Here is a 21,190-nt window from a genome sequence, read left to right as displayed (position 1 = left end):
TCATAATAATGAACTTAGCAAAACCCTTAGAATAAAACTAGATCGATTATTATCTAATTAAACCTAATATACAATGTTTCCAAACTGCTTTTTTAAAAAAAGATATTGCTCTAAAGCCCTCATTTAAGAAATCTTTTACAAATCACACCCATGTCCAAAAGATTATTCTATAGACATGTGGCAATTAACAAATTCTATTCCACATTCAATTAACAAATAGTCTCATTTAGGACATCATTTGGGAAAGGTGCCATTTATGTGGCTAATTAAAAATTGTTTCCTATCAATAAACAGATGTATCAAATGCAAAATAATTTCAAAGGATTTCTGACGGGCTTTTTCAGCTGGCTCTTTGCCAAGACCATAAACCTGAGAGTGGGTCTGGACTTACCTGATCAATCAATAACCACTGTGAGAACTCAGAGAGCAGAAAAGGACTGGCCAGGGCCCACAGCCCCAGAACCCACCCCCTGCTCCCAGGGCGCGCCGGAGCTTAGCCCGCAGGCAGGGTGCAGTGGGAAGCTGGGTCTGCTGGCAACGCCGGCCACCCCAATGCAGACCCTCTGCTGTCAGGAAGAGAGACATGAACTGGCAACGTCCCAGTGTTAAAAGGAGAATGACAGAGGAAGTGGCACAACATGTCAGGAGAGAAATAATCACAAGTGGCTGGCAACTATGAGCACTGCCCATGGCCAGGCACCTGGGCTGAGAGGCAGGCTGGGCCGCCAGGGTCTCCCTCCGTGCAGAGGCGGGGATGCCCCTCGCTAGGTGAAGGCAAATCACAGTAGCCCTGGCCCCTCCCTGTTCCTGCTTCTATCAAATTGACCTCTGTTCTCAGACTGCGAGAACTACATCATAACAGACTGTGAGGGCCGTTACTTCCTGGAGTTAGAAATCAATACCAAGGAAGTTTGGTTTACAAAATCTTCTTGGCATCCAAATGTGTGTATTGAACAGAGCTGCATTTTAGGTAAAACATATTATCCTTCTAAAACCCGTTTTACTAAGCATTTAACGTAAAAAGAGCTGCTTTCACTATGATCCCATTTCCAGACACCTTGAGTAAGTACACCACCTTTCCAGCACAAGCGAGCAATTTCTCCTATTACTCCCTAGTTTTGAGTGTTAGGTTTAAAGGGCATATATGACTGCAAGCTCCCTGAAGCCCCAGAGTGGTTTGCCCATAATATGAATTAAAAACAAAAATCAGTGTATCGTTCAATGCTTTTCTTGCACAGTAGAAATGGAAATACAGAATACAGGCAATGTGACAAGAAAAGAAAAGGAATTGTGGGCCATTCCCCTTAGGCAGCCAGGGGCTGTGAAGCCGCAGCGTATCACAGGACCCTGGTCATGAAGAAATGTGGTGGGCACTACGACACATACAAAGCTCAGCCCTCAGTCGGCCCTCACCCACAGGGGATTGGTTCCAGGACTCCCTTTGGACACCAAAATCCTCAGACGCTCCAGTCCCTGATATAAGATGGCATGGTGTTTGCATTGTACCTACACACAACCTCCCATATACTCTGAGTCATTTCTAAATTATTTATAGTACCTAATACAATGTAAATGCCATATAAATAGCTGTTATAAGTATAATTATTTTTTATTTGTATTATTTTTTACTGTTATATTGTTACTTTTTATTGTTTCTTTTTTCTGAGTAGTTATCTGCAGTTGGTTGAATTCACAAATGCAGAACTCACAGACACGGTTGGGCAGCCAACTGAACCTGGTCTGTTCATCTGAGACTACTTGGTTAAAATTTTATTTCAAGTAACTGAAATTGAGATGACAAAAAAATCTCAAATTCAAAATCCAAAAATTTATGGCCACATTTTATAGCCTATTACTTAAAACATGATCAATATCAAATTATAAAAATGTAGTACCTTTCATCACAACAATTTGTACTTAGACATTATTGTGTGATTATACACATATTTATTCCACCTTTTGATGGGTTACCCAGGCCTTTCCGTTTCTCTATTTCTCTCCTATTCTGATAAGCAGTCACTACAAATGGATATTTTTCACTAAAGTATGGACAAAAAAACCAACAGTGTTGACCCTTGGCAAAAAGTCTTAATGTCATAGACGGGATATGGTACGACACCAGTAAAATACTGAAAATGGTTAAAAAAAAAAAGAAGCTTCTGGATAATCAAGATTCCACGAAGGATTTACCCTGCTCATCCTATCTTCACAGCTGTAGCCGTCTTTGATAAAAACTAAAGCAGTTAAGAAGTCCTCTTCCCTCTCTCTCCTTTTCTCAGCATTAAACAATACATGACACTAATTGGAACCACCACACTGCAGGTGATTAACAAAAGGAGCAAGTGAGATTAAGTGACAGTCGAGCTGGAAAGGGCACCAAGTCCTAAATTTGAGGATACATCAGTTTCTATGCTGAGATAATACAGAAATCATCCAGTTCTCAAAAGGACCACCTGTGGTGTCCGAGGCCCCAGCAGCACGTGCCCACATGTCAGCTGTTGTGGGCACGCAGATGCCAGCAGGGTAAATGACAGGCACGCTGCATCAGCCGCCACCCTGCTGTGCTTCACTGGCAACACCGGAGGAAAAATTTAAAGAAAAAAAGCCACCTTAGGGCCGAGCACTGTGTCTCACGCCTGTAATCCCAGCACTCTGGGAGGCTGAGGCGGGCAGATCACCTGAGGTCAGGAGTTCAAGACCAGCCTGGCCCAAATGGTGAAACCCCATCTTTACTAAAAACACAAAAAAATTAGCCGGGCATGGTGGTGTGCACCTGTAATCCCAGGAACTCAGGAGGCTGAGATAGAAGAATCACTTGAACCCAGGAGGCAGAGGTTGCAGTGAGCCAAGATCACGCTACTGCACTCCAGCCTGGGTGACAGAGCGAGACTCCGTCTCCAAAAAGAAAAAAAAAAAAGCCACCTTAATAGAAAAAAGTTTTTCATTTAAGACACCGTACATCAGACACAGGTAAATCCTGTGGTTCTGAAATCTGCTGAATTAGTTGTAAATTTCCAAAAAATTTTTAAAAGGAATTATTTTTTAGAAAGGCTACAAGAAACCTTGCTCAAGGTTTGTATTTTGGATATTTCTAAGAAACTAAAAAATAATAACAAAATAAAAACCAAAAATTCCAGTACTACACCAACAGTTTAAATAGCTGAAATAACTGAACTAATCTTCCACTATCTTCTAAACACGTCTTCTCTTAGCAAAAGCATTATGAATTCTGGCAATACCTTCTATTTAAGTATTTCCTAGTATAATTTTATCTAGAAAATCACACAGCAATTGTGCCCACAGCTCAGACGCAGCTGCATGAATTTAGGGACCTGAAGCTCAGCTGCTGTCCTGCCTGCCACCCCTGACTGAAACATCACTCACTGGGAGGTCAGGCGCATGGGCTGTGCAAGGGGCCTACCACAACAGGTGCCTTCAGACCGTAATTTGAAACTAAACAGAATAAACCACCACACTTCCCAGGCCTTATTGCTAAACTTACTTGAATTGAGTGTTTGCCTTGTTTTGGCGCTGGTGCAGTAAGCTTCAATGACTTTCAGAATCTGAGCATCTTCTTCCAAAGCAGCCGTGCCTGTCAAGAGATGCGCAACAGTTCACAGTCGAACTGAAAGGCCTCTAGTGCAACTGGCGAGACGAATGCAATGCAGACATCAACTCGACCAAAGTGACCAAGTAAGATAATCTGCCCTTGATTTTCTTGTCAGATAACTGTTTTCTACAAAATTCATGAGTTATATTCAAAAAGGTTTTCAGTTTTTTAAGAATATTTGCAACACATTTGGAAAAACGGCAAACATCCTAACTTTATAATGATTATCCTACCAACCCGTAAGAAAATTAGTATCCCCACTCTCAAACTGAAAAAAGGACAGGAGATAGGAATAAGGAAGTCACAAAACAAGAAGAGTTCTAAGAAAAAATGTCCAGTCTCGCTGAAACAAGAAATGAAAATTAAAACATTTTCGTGTTTCCACATGCCAGCCAGACGAAAACAAAAGGCCGACAACTCTCAATGTCGACGTGGGCATCCGTGCCTGTCTGTTCCCCACACGGCAGCCCGTGGTCCTGTGAAAACCCAGGCCCATCATCTTGTCTATGGAACCGGACTCTGGCTGCCTGCTGCTCAGGGTGCCGTGTTACCTCCCGCTCTGCCAGGGGAGCCCGGGCCCACAGAGCGCACTGTCCCTTGGGCACAGCCTGGGGTTCCTGCTCAGGGTCTCTGCAACCAGGCCTCGAGAGCTCCTCCCCAGACACCTGCTTGGCTTCCTCAGCCCCAGGAGGCTGCTCAAATGGCGCCCTGGCACCGCATCTCCCACCTGTCCTCCCCACTGGGTCTCTGCAGCACTCCATGGCCCACACATTGTTCACTTGTTTTGTTTCTTGTCTGTATCCTCCTACTAAAACATAGGCTCTATGAGAACAGGGATCTCTTTCGGCCACACTGTATCCTTCGCACCCAGCCCATGAAGGTGCTGATGAAGCACGCGTCCATGAACGATGGTCTCAGCTGCAGCCGGCCCCCGGCCCAGCTCAGTGCTGCCCCTGGATCTGCTGAAGGAAGTGGCCCACAGAACAGCCCTCTCAGAGAGAAGCCCCGGCACAGCCAGTAAGCAACAGAGCAGGCGTCCAGCACCAGCTCCACTTCAATCGCTAGACCCCAGGGCCTCACCATCACATCAGGGGCCCTGGTGGTCAGGGACCTGGACTACCTAAGGAGAAGGACAGTCAGGATGGTGACTTATACTGCCATGGACATCAGCTGACAAGGACAAGAAAAGAATGAACACCCCAGCACAGTCACCTCACTGGGCTGATTGATGATAAGGTGGCGGTGAGGGGAGGCCAGTGGTGGCGCGGCACATGGGACCGCTGCTGGGCCTCCTCCTGAGGCTGGAGGAAGTGAGCAGTGAAGGCAAAGGACCAACAAAGGCTGAGCTCAGACACAGGGGCGGGGCGGGGCAGAGCCCTGTAGGACAGATCCTGCAACTTTCCCAGAGCTGGCTCACTCTCCCTGGGCTGCACCCATCAGTCCACAGCAATCTGTTCACGTGCACCCCTTCCCAGCAGTCACCCCCAGGAAAATCACTTACTTCTGAAAAGAGCTCCACTTATTCAAAAGCTATCTACCGAGCACCTAACAGGTGCCAGGTGCTTGCTGCGAGGCCACGTAGGAACCCAGAGGTGAGTCGGACCCCTAGGCCTGAGGAGCAGACAGGACAGGTCCAACAGCAGAGAGACCAGCAAGAGAACAGCACGGGTGGGTGCTACCCACACGAGAACACAGCAGGTCACGCTTCTAACAGACACAGGGTGCTTTGGGAGATGATGGCACTTCAGGAAGTGTGGGTGGAATATCTTACAGGCGAGAGGGAGAACCAGAAGAGCAGGAGAGCCCTCCAGGTCCGGCCCCAGCTCCTGGATGAGGAAGGGGCTATAAGGCAGTGGTGCCGGGACTGGCACGGAGGCTTCACCACTGACACGAAGGCGCTTCTCCTGCTTGCTTGGGTAAATGTTACGTGGCTTATTCCTATCACTGCCTCAAGGGGCAGACCTTACTTTTGTTTGGAGTCTTCAGAAAGCCACCAAGCCTCCCTCCATCCCAGGAAAGCCATGGCCTATGTGGCCAGGAGGCCACGTCCTCCACCACACGGACCGCAGGTACTCACTTTTCCGGGACGCGAACTCCTCATCTGAAGGCTTCCGTTCAGGTTTGCGCTTGGGCAGCAGCTTTTTCATGGTCTTGGGGCTCTTACTAAGATCCTAGGGAAAGACAAAAGAAAATGCTAACATACTCTAAAGCCAATCATTTTCACTGGCGTATCAGAAAGGCTGCTGTAAAGGTATAAAACCCCAAATTATTATAGCCACTGATAAGAGCTTCTCGCCTTTTCCTACTTTGATTTTTCTTTACCAGATTCTGAACATTAATTTTTAAAAATCAATAGGGCATTTTCAGTATTAGTCATTGGCTAATTTTTTTTTTTTAATTCTAATAAAACCCCTCGTGCCATTTGGGTCCTGTTAGTCCTGTGATGAGAGGTGTCACCAGGAGGCACGCTGGCGCTGGTGTGCACAGACATCCTGCACGCTCCTGAGGGAGGAGGAGAGGAGGGGGCAGCTGCTCCCTAGGACAGACCTATCCCCTGGCACAGCTAACTGGAAAGAGAGGAGGAAACTAAGGTTGTCATTAAATGACAGATAAGTAAAAAATAATTGCTTTAAGAAAATATTTGAAGTTTCAGGGAGAAGAAAAGGGAGCGAGTGCTCAGCTACCTGACTCTGAGTGCCAGGAGCACAGCCAAGCTCGGCCAGGGCTGCTGTGCAGGGGCCACATGCACACCAGCTCAGAGTGTTCACAACGGAATGGCCCACCCCTTACCTCTTCAAACAGCTTTTCAAACAAGCACAGAAGACGACGGCAAAAAACAAAGTGAGCAAAGCAAGTCCCAACAGAGCAGGTAAGGTGTCAACTGTCAAGCACGTGTTAAATACCGATATCAAAAAAAGGCTGGTTTCTGCATCACCCCAATGACATAAACCATCACGAATGCTAAACGCGAAACCAAGACTCAGAAGATGAGATGTGCTATGGAATGAACCAGGCTGGAAACAGAGGAAACAAAGCTTGGTTTTTAAAATTATCTTTAAAAGTCTTTTCTTGGGAGCTAAACAATGGGTACACATGGACATGACCATGGAAATGACAGACCCTGGGGACTCCAAAAGGCAGAAGGTGATGGGGGTGAGTTTTGAAAAGCTACCCACTGGGTACAATGTTTCCTATTTGGGTAATAGGTACCCCAGAAGCCCAAACCCCAGCATCACCCAATACAGCCACGTAACAAACTCTGAATCTAAAATAACCTTCAAAAAGTTAAACAAAAGTCTTTCTATAAAAAATTGGAAAGCTCTTAGAAATGCAGCAGCAATCTGTTCCAGAAGACACATTTATACACATGTGCTCATGGCTTCCCTAATTCGAAGCAAATTGAGATGGAGAGCCTTGAAGAGCCAACGCCCGCCCCTCACGTGCTCCGAGGGCACCTGCAGGCACAGAGGGTCACAGAGCACACAGCACACCTGACGCCCAGAGCCAGGCAGAGCGGGCTGCAGAGCGGCCTCCACGAGCCTCCATGTCCTCTTCTCACACCCTGCAAGATCACTCTCCACGCTAATGCTGGGCGGTGCCCAGCAACACTGGACGGCAGCTGCTCGGTGTGAGCCCTTCTCTCCCAGTGTGGAGTTGGCAAAGCAAATGCAGCCAGACTTATCAAAAAAAATTGTTTATCTTCACTTCAATACCCCTTCCATTGCCCTTTCTACTTCTTTGCCCAACAGTTTTACCCCAATTTTCTTCCCTAGTAATTCAGTCTCCACCAGTTCTTGCAGTAGCTCACTTTTTCTTTAGACTGTGCACACTAAAGTATACAATAAGGAACAGCAACATTCTTCAAGTAACTTCCCATGATAGAAAATGGAAATTCTGACTTGCACACATGATTACCTGAAAGATATCATAAAAAGAAAGACTCGGAACAAAAAATGAAAAGCACAGATCCTAATTTCTCATACAGTACTTTCCTATGGGCCTTAAAACCCCCAGGGCTGCTGGCAAGAATATAGAAAAAGTCTGCTCCAGTTCCCTTGGCAAATGTGGCCTTGACCAGACACAGAGGCACAATGCCAGGCAAGAGCGTGTCACCATCCTCACGCTCACTCACACCCCACCAACGGGCACTGCTGCTCACACTGACGCGCACGATACCCACACTCTCACCACCACTCCTCATACCTCACCACCATGCACGCTCAACTGCTTACGAAAACAACTGTCATCTCAATTATCAGCTTCCTCAGGTGAAAGTATTTCTCAGAACAGATTTCTAAAGACATTTCCTTTCCTCATCCAAGCTGGTTTAGGTAAAAGTGTAAGAAAGTGTTAATACTTATATTTATTCATTAGAATCGTACTTTATTTGCGCCTAGCAAATATAAAAATGCTGGATGAGAACAGAGACAAGCAAAGACCGCATCATGATTTCTTATGCATCAAAGGGGGAAACCGCCTAAGTAATTGTTTTTTCATTTGTATTAGTAAATGTTCTCTTCATCTCAAATGGCTTCTGGATGACAAAATGCAGGGCTCCTGGACAGGATCCCCAACCTAGAGGAGGGGTCGTTAGACGCAGCAGACAGCATGCAGATGCTGAGCGATGGCCTCACACACAGGGAGTGAAAGCCACCTGGGCTCAGCGCCTTTCCAGCTCCTGGCCCCTGGCGGCACACTCCTCCAGCAAGTGCAGTAAAGGCCACCCTGTGCATGGCAGAAAGGAGGGGGACCCTGCACATCGCCTTCCCACACAGGTTACCACAGGCCTCTCAGCAGCAGAGCAGATAACCAGAGAACCAAGGCAGACCCCCTTCTCAGTTCTCTAGGAGTTAGGGTGCATTTTGCTGTATACAGAAGGCCCAGCACGTGGGCACACCCAGGGCCCGAGGCATGCTCACCGTCATCTGGCTGTTTGAGTGGTCAAGGGACCTCACCTCCTTGTAGCAGAGAGCAGCTGAGGGCCGGAGGGGAGGCGCGGGCCGCAGGCAGCTCAGGCTCCAGGGCTTGGGTGTTTTCGGAGGCTCCAGGGGTCCCCAGTTGATGGTGGTGTGCGGGGTGCCATGGTGGGAGGGGTGGGGCAGCGTGTGGTAGGCGGGCGTCAGCGGCGCGGGCTTGCTGTCTGCGTGCTTGCTGGACGGAGTGACCGCGTGGGAGGGGAGCTGCCAAGGGCACAGAGCGGGAAGGGCAGAGAACATGAGACTCGCGTGCTCACCGCGAAAGGGCACTTATCACGCACTTCCTTCTGCTCTTTAAACACTCCATGTGAAATAAACCTCAGGATTTATCATTTCATTCGAATCTCTGGCTCTCAGCAGTCAGTTTTTGGGGCCAAACACTAGCTCGCGCCACCTGGGCCGAGCGTGGGGCTCCTCACGGCGTCTGCCCCAGACAGGAGGGGCAGCTCTAGCTGGGGCCCTAGCACTCAAAACACATCCACTAGCCACATTTATTAGCTACGGAGTAACGTTTATAGAAAAAAGGTACTTCATCTAGTAAAAAGATGAGAATTTCACAAAAGCACACAGGGCATGTGGCTGTTAAGAAGGAAGGAGATTCCCCCCGAGTCACGTATCATTCTTCACCTGGTGATAAAGTACGGGGCGAAACTAAGGCCTGATCGCCTAGTTTTGTTTTTTAAAAAAGTTTTCCTGGCACACAGGCAGGCCTGTGCCTGTCTAAAGCTGCTGTTGTGTTCCAAGGGCAGAGTACAGCTGCAAGAGGCCTGAACCTGTAAAGCAGAGAACGTTTACCATCTGGCTCTTTATTGAACACTGCCAAACCCTGGTATTAAAACCAATTATGTTCTTAGAAAACTCAACTTTAATCAAAACAAAGTTAATCAAAAATTAACTTCTTAGAGTGGTGTGCCATTAATGAATTTTATATTCCTGGAAAACCCAAAATATTCCATCACGATGACAGTTAAATGAGAAAAGTTAAATAAGTCATTCTCAAAATCAGCCAATAATGACCTCAAATTAGCCAACAATAGTAAGGTGCATTTAATGGGAGAACAAGCTGCGTGGCGCTGTGAACTGGAAACGGAGTGGGGTCGGCATTCTGAAGAAGTGCGCGACCTTCAAAACACAGGCTGAGAGGGACGGCCCCACAGCAGCTAATGCCACAATTTCAAGAATAGAAGGCATCAACTTCCTGCAACGATCACATTCTAGTCCCTGCATGGGGGAGGGAATTGTGAGAGATGCAGGTCATGCTATGAAGCCACTGTAAGGTCATCTTTTCATAGGAAATAATGTATAGATGGATAAAATTATGTAAGACATCCCTTCTAGCAACAACGTCAAAGCAGTGTCTGGTTTTGTTTCTCCTTTCTTGAAAAAGTCAAAGGAAGTATGCTTTATGCTAAAATTAGAAAATGATTTCAGCTGGACAGAGTTGGATCACAGGAGAATACATCATCCCACACAAGAAACTCTGTAGGAGAATGCAGAACATTTTAAACACGAGGCACAGTGCCTTCCCCGCTGAAGGGATGCCTTCCCAGCCACCAGTGAAAGAAACACTAAGACGGAGGGTCTGGCCACAGAGAAAAGCTGACTTGATATAAAATTGTATGAAGTAGAGTTTCAGGCTGCTGTTGAAAACCTGAGTGAAGCAGCTCATCCACTGTTCTTTATAAACACACGTGTACACACACGTCCCTGGGATAAACTGATCTCCATGAAAGAATGGAGAATTTTAAAATGGTAGAGCCATTAAAAATGAAATGCTAGCTAAAAGCCAATGAGTAGTTACAATCTTTACTGCTGAGAGAAATCAGATGGACTCTGAAACTCTGATGAGAATATCAGAGTACAGCAATCCTTCTTGAGCTACAACCTTCACATGAAGAAGAAAACATGAAAACTGAGCACACGACAGAACTGATCCTAATAGCCTAATAAGGATGTGAGGAAATCTGTAAGCAGAAAACGCCTGTGTCATCGTCATTCATTCTTTAAAAGCTCTGCCCAGTTTTTCCGTATTACTTGATAAAGATGACGACTGTTAAAACAACCCGATACCAACTTCTTGAGCACAAAACACCAGGAGAGGTTTAAACACTGCAGCTTCAGTGTTCATCTATTCTGAAAAGTTGTAAAAAAAAAAAAAAAAAAAAAGTCTCTAAATATCCAAAGACTTGTTGAGCTTTTCTAAGTAAAAGACATCTCAATTTCTTAAAATCAACAGTGTGTCGTAAATTCTTTTAATGCCTTCAACATGAGTCTGGCCCTTTTCATCATCATAATCATTTACTTTTTGTTTTCTTAAATGAAGCATAATAAACAGTTAAAATTCTCAGAAAAAGCATCTATAGTTGAGTGTAAAACTCCCCTACATCAGTCTTCTAGGGCCACACGGAGCAGAAGCAGCTTCCCACCCAAGCACCTCTGAACTGTGCGTGAGGAGGCACAATTCAGGGTTGTTTCTCGAGAACACTCATTGGAAAACAATTCACTACTGCACGAAGAGGGCCAAAGATCTGCAGAGAAATATGAAGCAAGTGTTTTGCACTTTTTATCCAAATATTGATTAGGTTTTAAAGCAACTGATCACTTGCTGACAGCTCAGCCACGGGATGCCACGCCTGGAGTCTGGAAGGAGGAGAAGCACCAAGTCCTTACGGTATGAGATGGCACTGAATGAGGCTTTATGGTGGGGTTTCCCACAGACGTGACCTTCGTTTGCTTCTGTAGGTGCTCCACCCATTCCTGCAGATCCTGCTGGTTGTTGCACGACACTAATATCCGCTCAATCATGCTCCCTACAGGAGAGAACGAAAAAATAGGCCGAGTGGAAACACAGGTAAAAAGCACGTGCATGCACACCCCCCAGAACTCCACTCAGCGCTTAAACACCACCTTCTGAAATACGCAAGCAAGAATCTGCACGCGGGGACAAGCTGCCTTTCCTCCCCGAGACACAGCACTCACACAGCTTGTGCCTATCACCTGATATTTCAAATGCATTTCTATGATTTTCACTGTCCTCAAGCTTTGTGATTGTCATTCCTGTCGTTGGAAGCTTTCCCTAAAAAAGACCCCCCCCCACAAAAAAAAAAACAATTAGTGCTTTTCTAGAAAAAGGTACCATTATTAAAGTAAATATTAAATGATTTTAGAATTGGTGGAGGAACTGTGTTTGTGAACCAAAAAAAGCTCATTTGTAGCAGATGCGTGTATAATACAAAAATTTTTATCTCAAATAATAAATTATAATACTGTACTGTAAGCAAGAAACTCAACTGGCGACAAGGGACAGAGTGACAAGCCCAAACACACACTGTATCTGATGAGCTGCTACTAAACATAGACATCAGGACAAAAGACATCACACATTATGATTTTTAAGAAACTACTGTGTATAACAGTTGTTTTAAATGATGTTTTTGCAGAAAAGAACCATGTATTTTCCTCATAAAGAAATGCAGAGGAAGTTCCAAGTTTAAAGTCAAAATAAGGGTGGGAAATTGAGGCAAGAACAAGAATTTCATAACATCCTACTTTGTAAAACAGAAAATAAGTAGTTGTGCTAAATGCTGCACACAATGCACAAAATGGCTGGCAAACCAGTGCTCCCTGAAAACAGAAGAAATCGGTAACTGCAACAGGAAATGTCAATAGAAAGATACCAGAAAGGGGGTACAAAGTGATCATTACAAACAAGTCACAAGTGAACACAAAACATCCTGGCGCAGCTGACAGAAACCACAGTACATGGTGGCCCACCAAGTCCGCAGGAAGAGGCAGTGGGTGTCTGGGCCGCGCTGCCTGGGGAGCACTCCATCAGCTGCGGAGCAGGATTCTACACAAGCACCTCCAGAGGGAGTGCTGCTCAACTGGTGTGGGGAACGTGCCCCCACAGAGAATGGGTGGCAGTGCCACAACCTGGCAGGGGCTCAGACCTCCAGCAAGTAAGGGCCAGAGAGGCTGCTGATACCCTACAGTGCCCAGGACAGTCTCACCGAGACCCCCAGCCCCTGGCCATGAATGATCCAGTCCAGAATGTCAGCAGTGCCCAGGCTGAGAAATCTCATCCTAAAGCATGGTCGATGGAAGAGGAGACTGCTGGACACTTCTGTGGCCAAGCGTATTTAAAAAATGCTACACACTGTGAACTCCTTTCCAAGATTCGTAATGCATATAAGTACTTTAACAGCTGTAAGTCCTACAGAAAATGAAACCGCACAACTGTGTTTAACCTAGCCCCTCTGAACATCGGTGTATAGAACACTATGACTGTGGCTGGACCGAACACTTTTTGGCATCCCCCAAAGCCAGTGTTCTAATGGTAGAAACGGATACCAATGATACAGAGACCATGGGTCACCACTGTGCTAAGAATGGAAAAATAAAATCCTGTTGTTGAGATGAGCTCCAGCAGTCTGTCAACACATCAAGGGCAAATCCAGTGTAAGCACCAGCCACACAGGCAGAGACTCAAGCCTGCCACAAGTGACAACCTCTTCTCTCCTTAGGTTAGAGAAGGCCCCTGCCTCCAGCCACTGGAATGAGATTCTGGGGATATAAAATCGGAAGCCAGATAGTGCTGACCAGAAAGGACAGAGATTTAGGTTTATCAAGGTCATTTAACACAGAAGTAGCTGCTAGTTTGGGGGAAACTGTAGTGGGCACAATCCTAGCCACAGATCACCTCTCTTCAGCAGTGGCCTAACAAACTACAGCCTTACTTTCCTGAGTCTGTTCCTATATATGTGATTCACCAATTCTAAAGCACGTGTGTTGGTGTAAGCGTATGGCTACAAGTCCTCTCTGGGTGTCGGCAGAGCGTCTGTGAGGGCACAGTGTCTGCTTAGGGATCTTGAATGTCCTTGCTGCGCCAACACAAAACAACACATGCTACAATGAAATGCAACCCAGAGAACACGAAGTGGCGGCTTCTGCTGCAGTGGTTACGTGGTGACTGGCCAGTCCTCAGAAAGTTGATGGGAAGGATATGAGCCTCTGTAACTTCACAGAAAAAGAAGAATGAAACCTGCCAAGTGCATCTACTAGACAGACAGCGAAAATACCAGCTCCTTCATATACCACCACTATAAACCACTGTCGCAACAGAAAAGGCCCTGCTCACCCTTGCACCTCCTTCTCAAATCTGCTGTCACATTTTCTCAAAGAGAAGCAGGGAAACAAAAATTAAAAAGGTTCAACGATCACACACTGCTACTTACACCCTTACATCACTTTCTGTTTGCTGATGCATTTGGGCGGTGCCGTGCCATTGACACAAGATCTTAGTCTACACTACCCCACTAACCCACAAGCCCTACTTGAACCAATTTCACAGAATAAAACCATAGCAAGGAGGAGCAAGGTATTTTGCATGAAACGACAGAAGGCAATGACAGAGACTGACTTGTGCCACAGTAGTCTGTGTCCTTATGAGGTTGCTCTACAGTTGACACTTCTTTCCTTTTTTGAAATTAACATAGGATATGCTTGCAGTCACAACGAAACACAAACAGGAGCTGTACGTCCATATCTGAATATACAGCACTACACACACAGCACATACACAGATAGATACACGTAATATTTAACACAAAATTCAAAGCCAGTTTGAAATTATCCTCAGATCCACAATAAAATATAAATTTAAATTGTGTTTTACCTGATAGATAAAGCCACTCATCCTAGGACTGGCAGACAACATTAGCAAAACATTTGGGAAGAGTAGAAGATATCTTTCATTCTTTTCCTAATACAAAAAAAAGAAATCCAAAACATTTCTTAAAAAACATCTACTTAACAAATGTGAGCACAAATACTTCACTTATTTATACTAGGCCCTATGAAACATTACATGATATTTCTCGTTTAGGTATTTCTATCAAGTTTTATCAGGTAAATTAAATGGAAACAATTATGATAAATTCTGTATTAAGTCTTAACATATGATTATGAGAGAGCTTTAACATATAGGTAAAGAGAAGGACTTCCAAATTCTTCAAAAAACAAAAGGTAAGAAAGTAAACTGACTGATTAAAAGATCCTGGACTCACAATTAGCCTGTGTAACATCTTGAAACTATATTTGGTTAAAGAGTTCAGCTCTGTGATTAACTATTTTCAGGTAAGCTAAAATTTTCTTTTTCTGGTTCAGAGAAAAAGGAGAGAACCTATAAATTTTAATGGGGTCAGGGGGAACAGGTGGAGTCTTTAAGCTAAAGAAAGGATAAAATGTTAAAATCAATTTTGGTCTACTAATAATTCCTGGCACTTCCCAAACCTCCCAAATGTCGACTCAGTGTTGTTTTCATCCACCCCATAAACATCACCTGGTTTACATCAGACTTAAAAGTATTACTTATGTATTAAAAATCATTTGCTTCAGTAAGATAAAAGCCAAAGAGACCATAAGTGAAAGAAAAAAGTTCCTAAGAATCCAAAAAGAGACAAAAAAATGCCACAGTCCTTTTCACATGTTGACATTTAAACTACGGCCCAAAAAAGTGAAATCAGTCCTAGGAATTAGTTTCCCCAAGTATATTCCTCAGAACATTAGGCTTATGCAAAGCACCTTGAGAAAAGAGTCTTCCGTACTTTAAAGAAGTCACTGAGAACGACTTGCTATATTCCCCTCTTGAAGAATCACAACATACATTGGGAACATTCACAGCCAAGTCTCTGAGGAGCTCTATCATAAAGAATCTTTTCCACTAATTACGTTCAGTCGTGATCAGAACCACTCTGAAGCATTTTGGAGTAACACCCACCAGTGCTGTATAGATCTAATATTATAAAGAACACACTTTGGGAAATGTTTCCACAGATTAAAGTTTAAAAGAGCATGACTCAAAAAGAAACTTCTTCTGAAAAGATGTGAAGTTTTTATAATCATGGTTTCTTATGGTACCCAAACTACAAGACTATGTAGAAGGGGTAATATTTTACAGGTGGAAAGGAAAACACACTATATAAGTTTCAAGTTTTAGTTTTCTTATTCTCCTCGGAGTCTTGTGTTCAAAAATGAGTCATTTCGCATGTTTTGATCATGTTATTTTTGCAAAGGTAGAATAAAATTCAAAAAGAGGTGCCTGTTCAGTGACCCACTGAATGTATGTCAATGTGAATCATGAAACAAACTGCTCGATTTTCACTGTGTGGGTGGGTACGTCCCAAAAATCTGGGTTGATCTCTCACTTAAACCAAACCCGTAAGAAAACTGTGACTCCTGTAAGCATATGTCAGCTAGCATACTTTCACAGGTAAGTATAATGACCCGAAAGCATTGAGAGCAGCAGGTCCCTGTGAGAGTGAGCCTTGGTACAAAGCTGCTGGCCAGACAAGCACATACAGCTCCGTGCAGATGTGTGCACAGGACTCCTGCAAGTCTTTCTGCACACTATCTATCCTTCAGTTCACGTGGGCTTCGGGCCACACTGACTTCAGCTGGATCAAACTGATCAACAAGTCCACACTCAGCTCTAAGCCTCTCTAACATGCCATAAGCCTCTCTCCTGTGTCAAGAATAAAAAGTAGCTCACAAATTATAAGATAGAGCTTCTATTAGACGTTTTTCATCGCTTGAGATGCCTTTAAAATCTTCTGCTATGAGCTCCTAAGAGTGGGACAGAAACCCTGGTGCGTGCACGTGGGCAGCAGTACCTCACTTCCGGCACACTGAATCAGGACCTGGGACATGTAAGTGACGTTGCCCAGAGTTTTAATGTCATCGCCCTCCCAGTTCCGGATGGCTTCCGTCAGGATCTGCAGCTCAAGCTCTTTCCTTTTCCGGACTTCTTGACATTGGGCCTGACAGACACAGAACAACACTGTTAACAGACATAAACTTTCAGAATGTCAAGTTCCGGCCACATTGCTTTGTATCATCCTTAAGACAATTATTGCTTTATATCTTACTTCTTCAGACAGATAATTTATTGAGCGATTTGCTTAATTATACGGAATTGAAAGTATTTGCTTAGAAGTATGAAACCAAGTTAAGAGAAGCAACACACACAACTGCTCTGGAATACGAAGTATTATTTTAGAAAGATACAGCACATTTTGCCACTTGTACAAAAAAGAAATGTGGACAGGACAAGAACTGTATTTTCATTCTGGTTTTGTTCGTGTTTGCCAATATGGAAGACTGAAGAGAAGAAACAGAAAGTATAACTTGTGCTATAAAATAAGGCATGTATTTCCAAAACGCAGTTGGTAAGACAACACAACAGCAGAGAAAATGGAACCACCATTGTTCTGTTTTGCAATAAATCATTAAAGACAACATGAATGAAGGGTAAAAAAATGTTTTAAACAATTTTAAAGTGGATCTAACATCAATTATACAGTGATTTTAAAAAATTTAAATAATTATTCTATCATAGTCCACTAAAAGGAGTTTACCAGCCACAGAATGCCGACTCTGTTTTTCTTTCATGTCAGCACAAGTCATTTTTTAATCATTTGACTTTTTCAGTTGATAATTCTTTTACATTCATTTGTCACAATAATGTCTGGGGGGGAAAACAATATGCTTAATCACTTACTGAAAGGTTTTTGAAGGCAGCCATGGATTTTTGAATATCTTGTCTATCTGTATGATAATCCTTTGAGTAAAAGAAACATACAATTAGCTTTCATAAGGAAAAGCTTTTCTTAAAAAGGTACTTTCTACAGACCAGCTTGAAACTTTTCTAACACTTTTCAACCCTTAACATTCCCTTTTTCCCTCAGCATTAAAGTGTCAGTCTTTCAGCAAATCACGAAGCCATTAGACTTTGGGGAAATATAAGCTGGAAGAGAACAGTCACAAGCAGCAGGGGTGGGGAAGCCAACACTTGCTTCATCAATAAAGTCTTATTGGAACACTGCCACGGCTCACATGCAGTATCTACAATGGCAGAGCTGTGTAGCCGTGAAGAAGACCCTACAGTCTGCCCCCTTATAGAAAAGGTTTGCCAACTCAAGCCAAGAGAGTATCTTTAACCCAAATTTCTGCTAGGCTGCAACCTGTTATTCAAAATTAAAAGAGCACAATCATTCATCAAATGATTAGTACAGTATTACCCTATAACCTATGCACACATTGTTTGTAGCTGGATGATCCAGGTAAGACATCTCAACACTATCTGAAAATCAGTTCTCATGTTTCAGCTTTTGGAAACTTTTCAATCAGCAGCAGTGGGTAAAAGAGAGATAAGGGGTAAATGTTTTCTAATAGAGCTGGAATAAGGAGAAAAACATAATATTTAACAAAACTCTTTGTAAACTCTGTTGGTTCTGGCTTCTAAAATGAATCGTGAATAATACTTTCTTTCACAGTAAGTCTGACCATGCCACTAACCCTTGGTAAGGACTCCAAGTAAGAGAATGAAAGCGCAGTACCTCCATGTGTCTCTCCAGCTCTTTGAGCAGCGTAGGGTATTTATCCAGGCGCATGAAGGGTTTGCTCAGGCCCGTGGTCAGCACGAGAATCCCAGGGCTGCTGGCACCTTTGGTCTCCATGAACTCCCCCAACTCCTCACTGGGCAGCAAGTGGCAAGACAGACACTCGTGGTTAGCAATGAGAGACAATGGTGGCTCTCTCATCTCCATGAGCAACAGCCAGAATTTATGAAACATAAGTGTTGCTTTTAACATCTGGAAGGCTCCAGCTTTTATCCCAAATCTGCGCTGCTTATCTGGAAATGCCAAAGGGGACTCCCATCCCTAAGGGGTCCCGTTCCTGCTCTCATATGAGCAACAATAACTATACACAGCACAGGACATGTGGGTCTCCATGAGATCCTACTGATGGCGAGGCCCTCCAGCACATCAGTGCCATGCAGACATATCCAATGGAAACATGCACACTCAGAGCCAGAATGGATTCCAATAATCTCAGAGTCTCAAGGTGGTAGAACAAGGACCGAGCTGCTCCGGTAAAGAGCTAGAGCACACTGATGGTAGTCATCCCCAGATGCAAGTTCGTCCAGCGAGCAGGCCCCACCTATGTGCTGCCAGCACTCAGCCTGGGAGTAGGCAATGGCTCTTGGGGTGAGGAGCGCGAGAAGCAGCAAGAGAAGAGAGCAAACGCTGATGTAGGCTTCAGAACTTCAAAAGCTTTAAGTTTAATCCTCACAATACGTGAGGAAGAAAGGGGTCCCTGTGTGCAGACAGCGAATGCTGATTTATGCTTTAGAACTTCAAAAGCATTGTTACATTCAATCCTCACAACACGTAAGGAAGGAAGGTGTCCCTGTGTATGGACAAAGAAACAGTGCACATCCCAAAATTAAAGAGTCAGAAACAAGTTTTGGAACTTTCTGTATTCCTCTTTCAGCATCCCCTTCACAGTGCCTCGCCTAGCTTTCCCTACAGTGGGTCCTCATGTGTGTCATCTTTGTCCTCAGAGTTCCCATGGCTGTGGCAGAGGACACGGGCAGGCTTCTGTGGTGGGGGGGTCCAGCTCTTCACCCACACGTTTGTTAAGGCTGACAGTCACCTGACCGCAACACCCCTTCACTGGCGATCTCTGAGGTCTCTGTCAGGCCCTGGGTCTGCTGTCCCTCAAACTGCATGTGCCATCAGTCCACACATCTGACAGTGTACAGCCCACAGAAAGGAGGGGAGGCAGCACCAGCGCTGGCAGCCGATGCCAGGTCCAGACCAGGATGACTTCTCAGTCACCACATCCCATCCAGGAGACCCAGGTGACCCCCGCCCCATCACCACGCCCCATCCTAGGAGACAGGGGTCTCTAGTCAGCAGAGCTTGGTTCAAATGATACCCATGGCACAAATCCTAGGAACAAATTTTCCTAGTCTAGAGGTTTTCCCTTAAAAGGAAAAGATACTTTTATATCCTCATTATGTAAACGATGTCCTAAAATAAATATGAAAATCCTAACAGCAAAACTGAGAAACAAGCCAATTTCCGGTTCTGGTCTCACAGGAGCCTCCCACTGCACCACCCCAGCCAAGCTGGCTACTGCCGGAGGCCTCGGGGACACCAGAACCATCAAGCGCTCCCAGGGAAAAGACAGACAGTGTTTAGGCTAACCCAGAGGAAAACGAGTCCACAAATAGTGAGTATTAACAGTTTCAGAGAGTTCAACCTCAACACAGCTTCCCATAAGGAGGACTGAGAGCCAGGGTGGTGCCAGCCCTTCCCGCTTCTCACCCTCCTTATTCCATGTGGATCCCCTGCCAGGGCAGCCAGGGAAAATGTCCTCCAATGAAACCAATTCAAATACCATGCTGAAAACCAAACAGTCATTAGGAAACCAGCCTTCCACTTCCTAAGCACGTAAGACCTTCTGAGAAGGCCACTTACATCTCAACGCCTTCTACAAAACCAGGGTGGTCTCGTTAACCAAGGCCAGGGCGCGGTCCTATGCTGTGTAAAAACAGTAACGATGTGGGTGCGGCACCTCTGTCCGTCCTTGCCAACAAGAAATACTTCCAATAAACACATACATACACACACTTAACAGATATTATCAATACTCAAGCAAATTATAAAAAAGGGTAATGTTGCATATATCCACTTACAAAAAATTAAGACAAGAAACATTTTATCAACTCCATATATAAGGCTTCATAATTATTTCTGTAAGGCTGCCCATCGTGTTGATGCTGTTTTAAAAATTAGTAGCACAGAGACTGTCAAGAGTACTTCCGAGTGTGTGTACGTGGTGTCTGTCTTTGTGAGAGAGAGCACGCACGCACGTGAGCAAGTGCACTTTTGTGGGCAACAGACAACTCAACATCTTTTGTCTGTAACTTTGTGCTTTCCAAAAGTCGTTTCCTTGAGACAATCCCAGGCTGGAGATTACTGAAATAAAGCACAGTGCCATCTTCAGGGGCCTGCTGTGGGTAACACCTGCACAGCAAGGTGTCCTGCTCACCGTGCAGGCTGCATTGACATGAGCCCATGAGCACACCGCATGTGTTCCTATCATTTCTAAACATGCACACGTCCTCTGCCTTCTTTCCTCAGCATCCACCTTCCCCGGGGAGATGGGTGGGGAACTGAGGAGGGTCCAGGACAGACTCCCATCTGCTGCAGCCACTACAGCCACTGTCCCCTGCCCCTTTCTCAGCTGGGGCAACAGTGAGCACTCTGTGGACAGCAGGACCACAAGGACAGAGGAGGAGCCACAGGACTGCTCACCATGCTAGGCACCAGGGCAGGCACTCACAGACATCAATGCTCCAAACATCACTGGGTGGGGCAGACCTACAATTTTGCAAGTGATACAGAGGACGGCCTGCATGAAGGTCACTGCCCACACCATCACTGCCAGCAGAACAGCTGACGCTCTGCACCCAAGGCGGACCCCTGCTATGCGGATGGCATGGCCGGCCCCTCTGACCACGGGCAGCCTGTTCCACACACACACATCCCTCCCCTCCACTCAGTTCTTACTCAGAAGTGCTTCTCTTCCTACTACTCACTCTGTCCATTCCTAAAGCATGAATAGAGTGACATGAGGGCTTCAGACAGGAGCAATTTATATTTTACCAACAATTCTCTAGGTGTTGGAGAATTTACCAGGCAGACCCATGAAAATCAAACTTTATGATACTAAAAATATATTTCAATTCCTTTAA

The 21,190-nt window shown here is 44.9% G+C and overlaps 1 protein-coding gene across 50 annotated transcripts in view; it reads right to left on the bottom strand.

The window, feature by feature from the left end:
* The window catches only part of ARHGEF7 (Rho guanine nucleotide exchange factor 7), a 191,588-nt gene that overhangs the window by 13,702 nt on the left and 156,696 nt on the right, over positions 1 to 21,190 (bottom strand). For 20 of the 50 annotated variants that reach the window (XM_054665565.2, XM_016925546.4, XM_016925551.4 and 17 more), the window contains 9 exons: positions 17,982 to 18,120; positions 17,144 to 17,203; positions 16,257 to 16,403; positions 14,261 to 14,347; positions 11,584 to 11,662; positions 11,257 to 11,396; positions 8,566 to 8,790; positions 5,688 to 5,781; positions 3,503 to 3,592 (listed from right to left, as the gene is read on the bottom strand). In XM_054665565.2, the coding sequence (XP_054521540.1) occupies positions 3,503 to 3,592; positions 5,688 to 5,781; positions 8,566 to 8,790; positions 11,257 to 11,396; positions 11,584 to 11,662; positions 14,261 to 14,347; positions 16,257 to 16,403; positions 17,144 to 17,203; positions 17,982 to 18,120 (1,061 nt within the window). Of the gene's footprint in view, positions 1 to 3,502; positions 3,593 to 5,687; positions 5,782 to 8,529; positions 8,791 to 11,256; positions 11,397 to 11,493; positions 11,663 to 14,260; positions 14,348 to 16,256; positions 16,404 to 17,143; positions 17,204 to 17,981; positions 18,121 to 21,190 lie in introns of all 50 variants that reach the window. The other 30 variants (XM_054665564.2, XM_016925544.4, XM_063792334.1 and 27 more) reach the window with 5 other exon arrangements.

The sequence above is a fragment of the Pan troglodytes genome, chromosome 14, assembly GCF_028858775.2.
Source record: "Pan troglodytes isolate AG18354 chromosome 14, NHGRI_mPanTro3-v2.0_pri, whole genome shotgun sequence".
NCBI lineage: Eukaryota > Metazoa > Chordata > Mammalia > Primates > Hominidae > Pan > Pan troglodytes.
The sequence above is the reverse complement of the archived record's forward strand: the minus strand, read 5'-3'. Positions and strand labels throughout refer to the sequence as shown.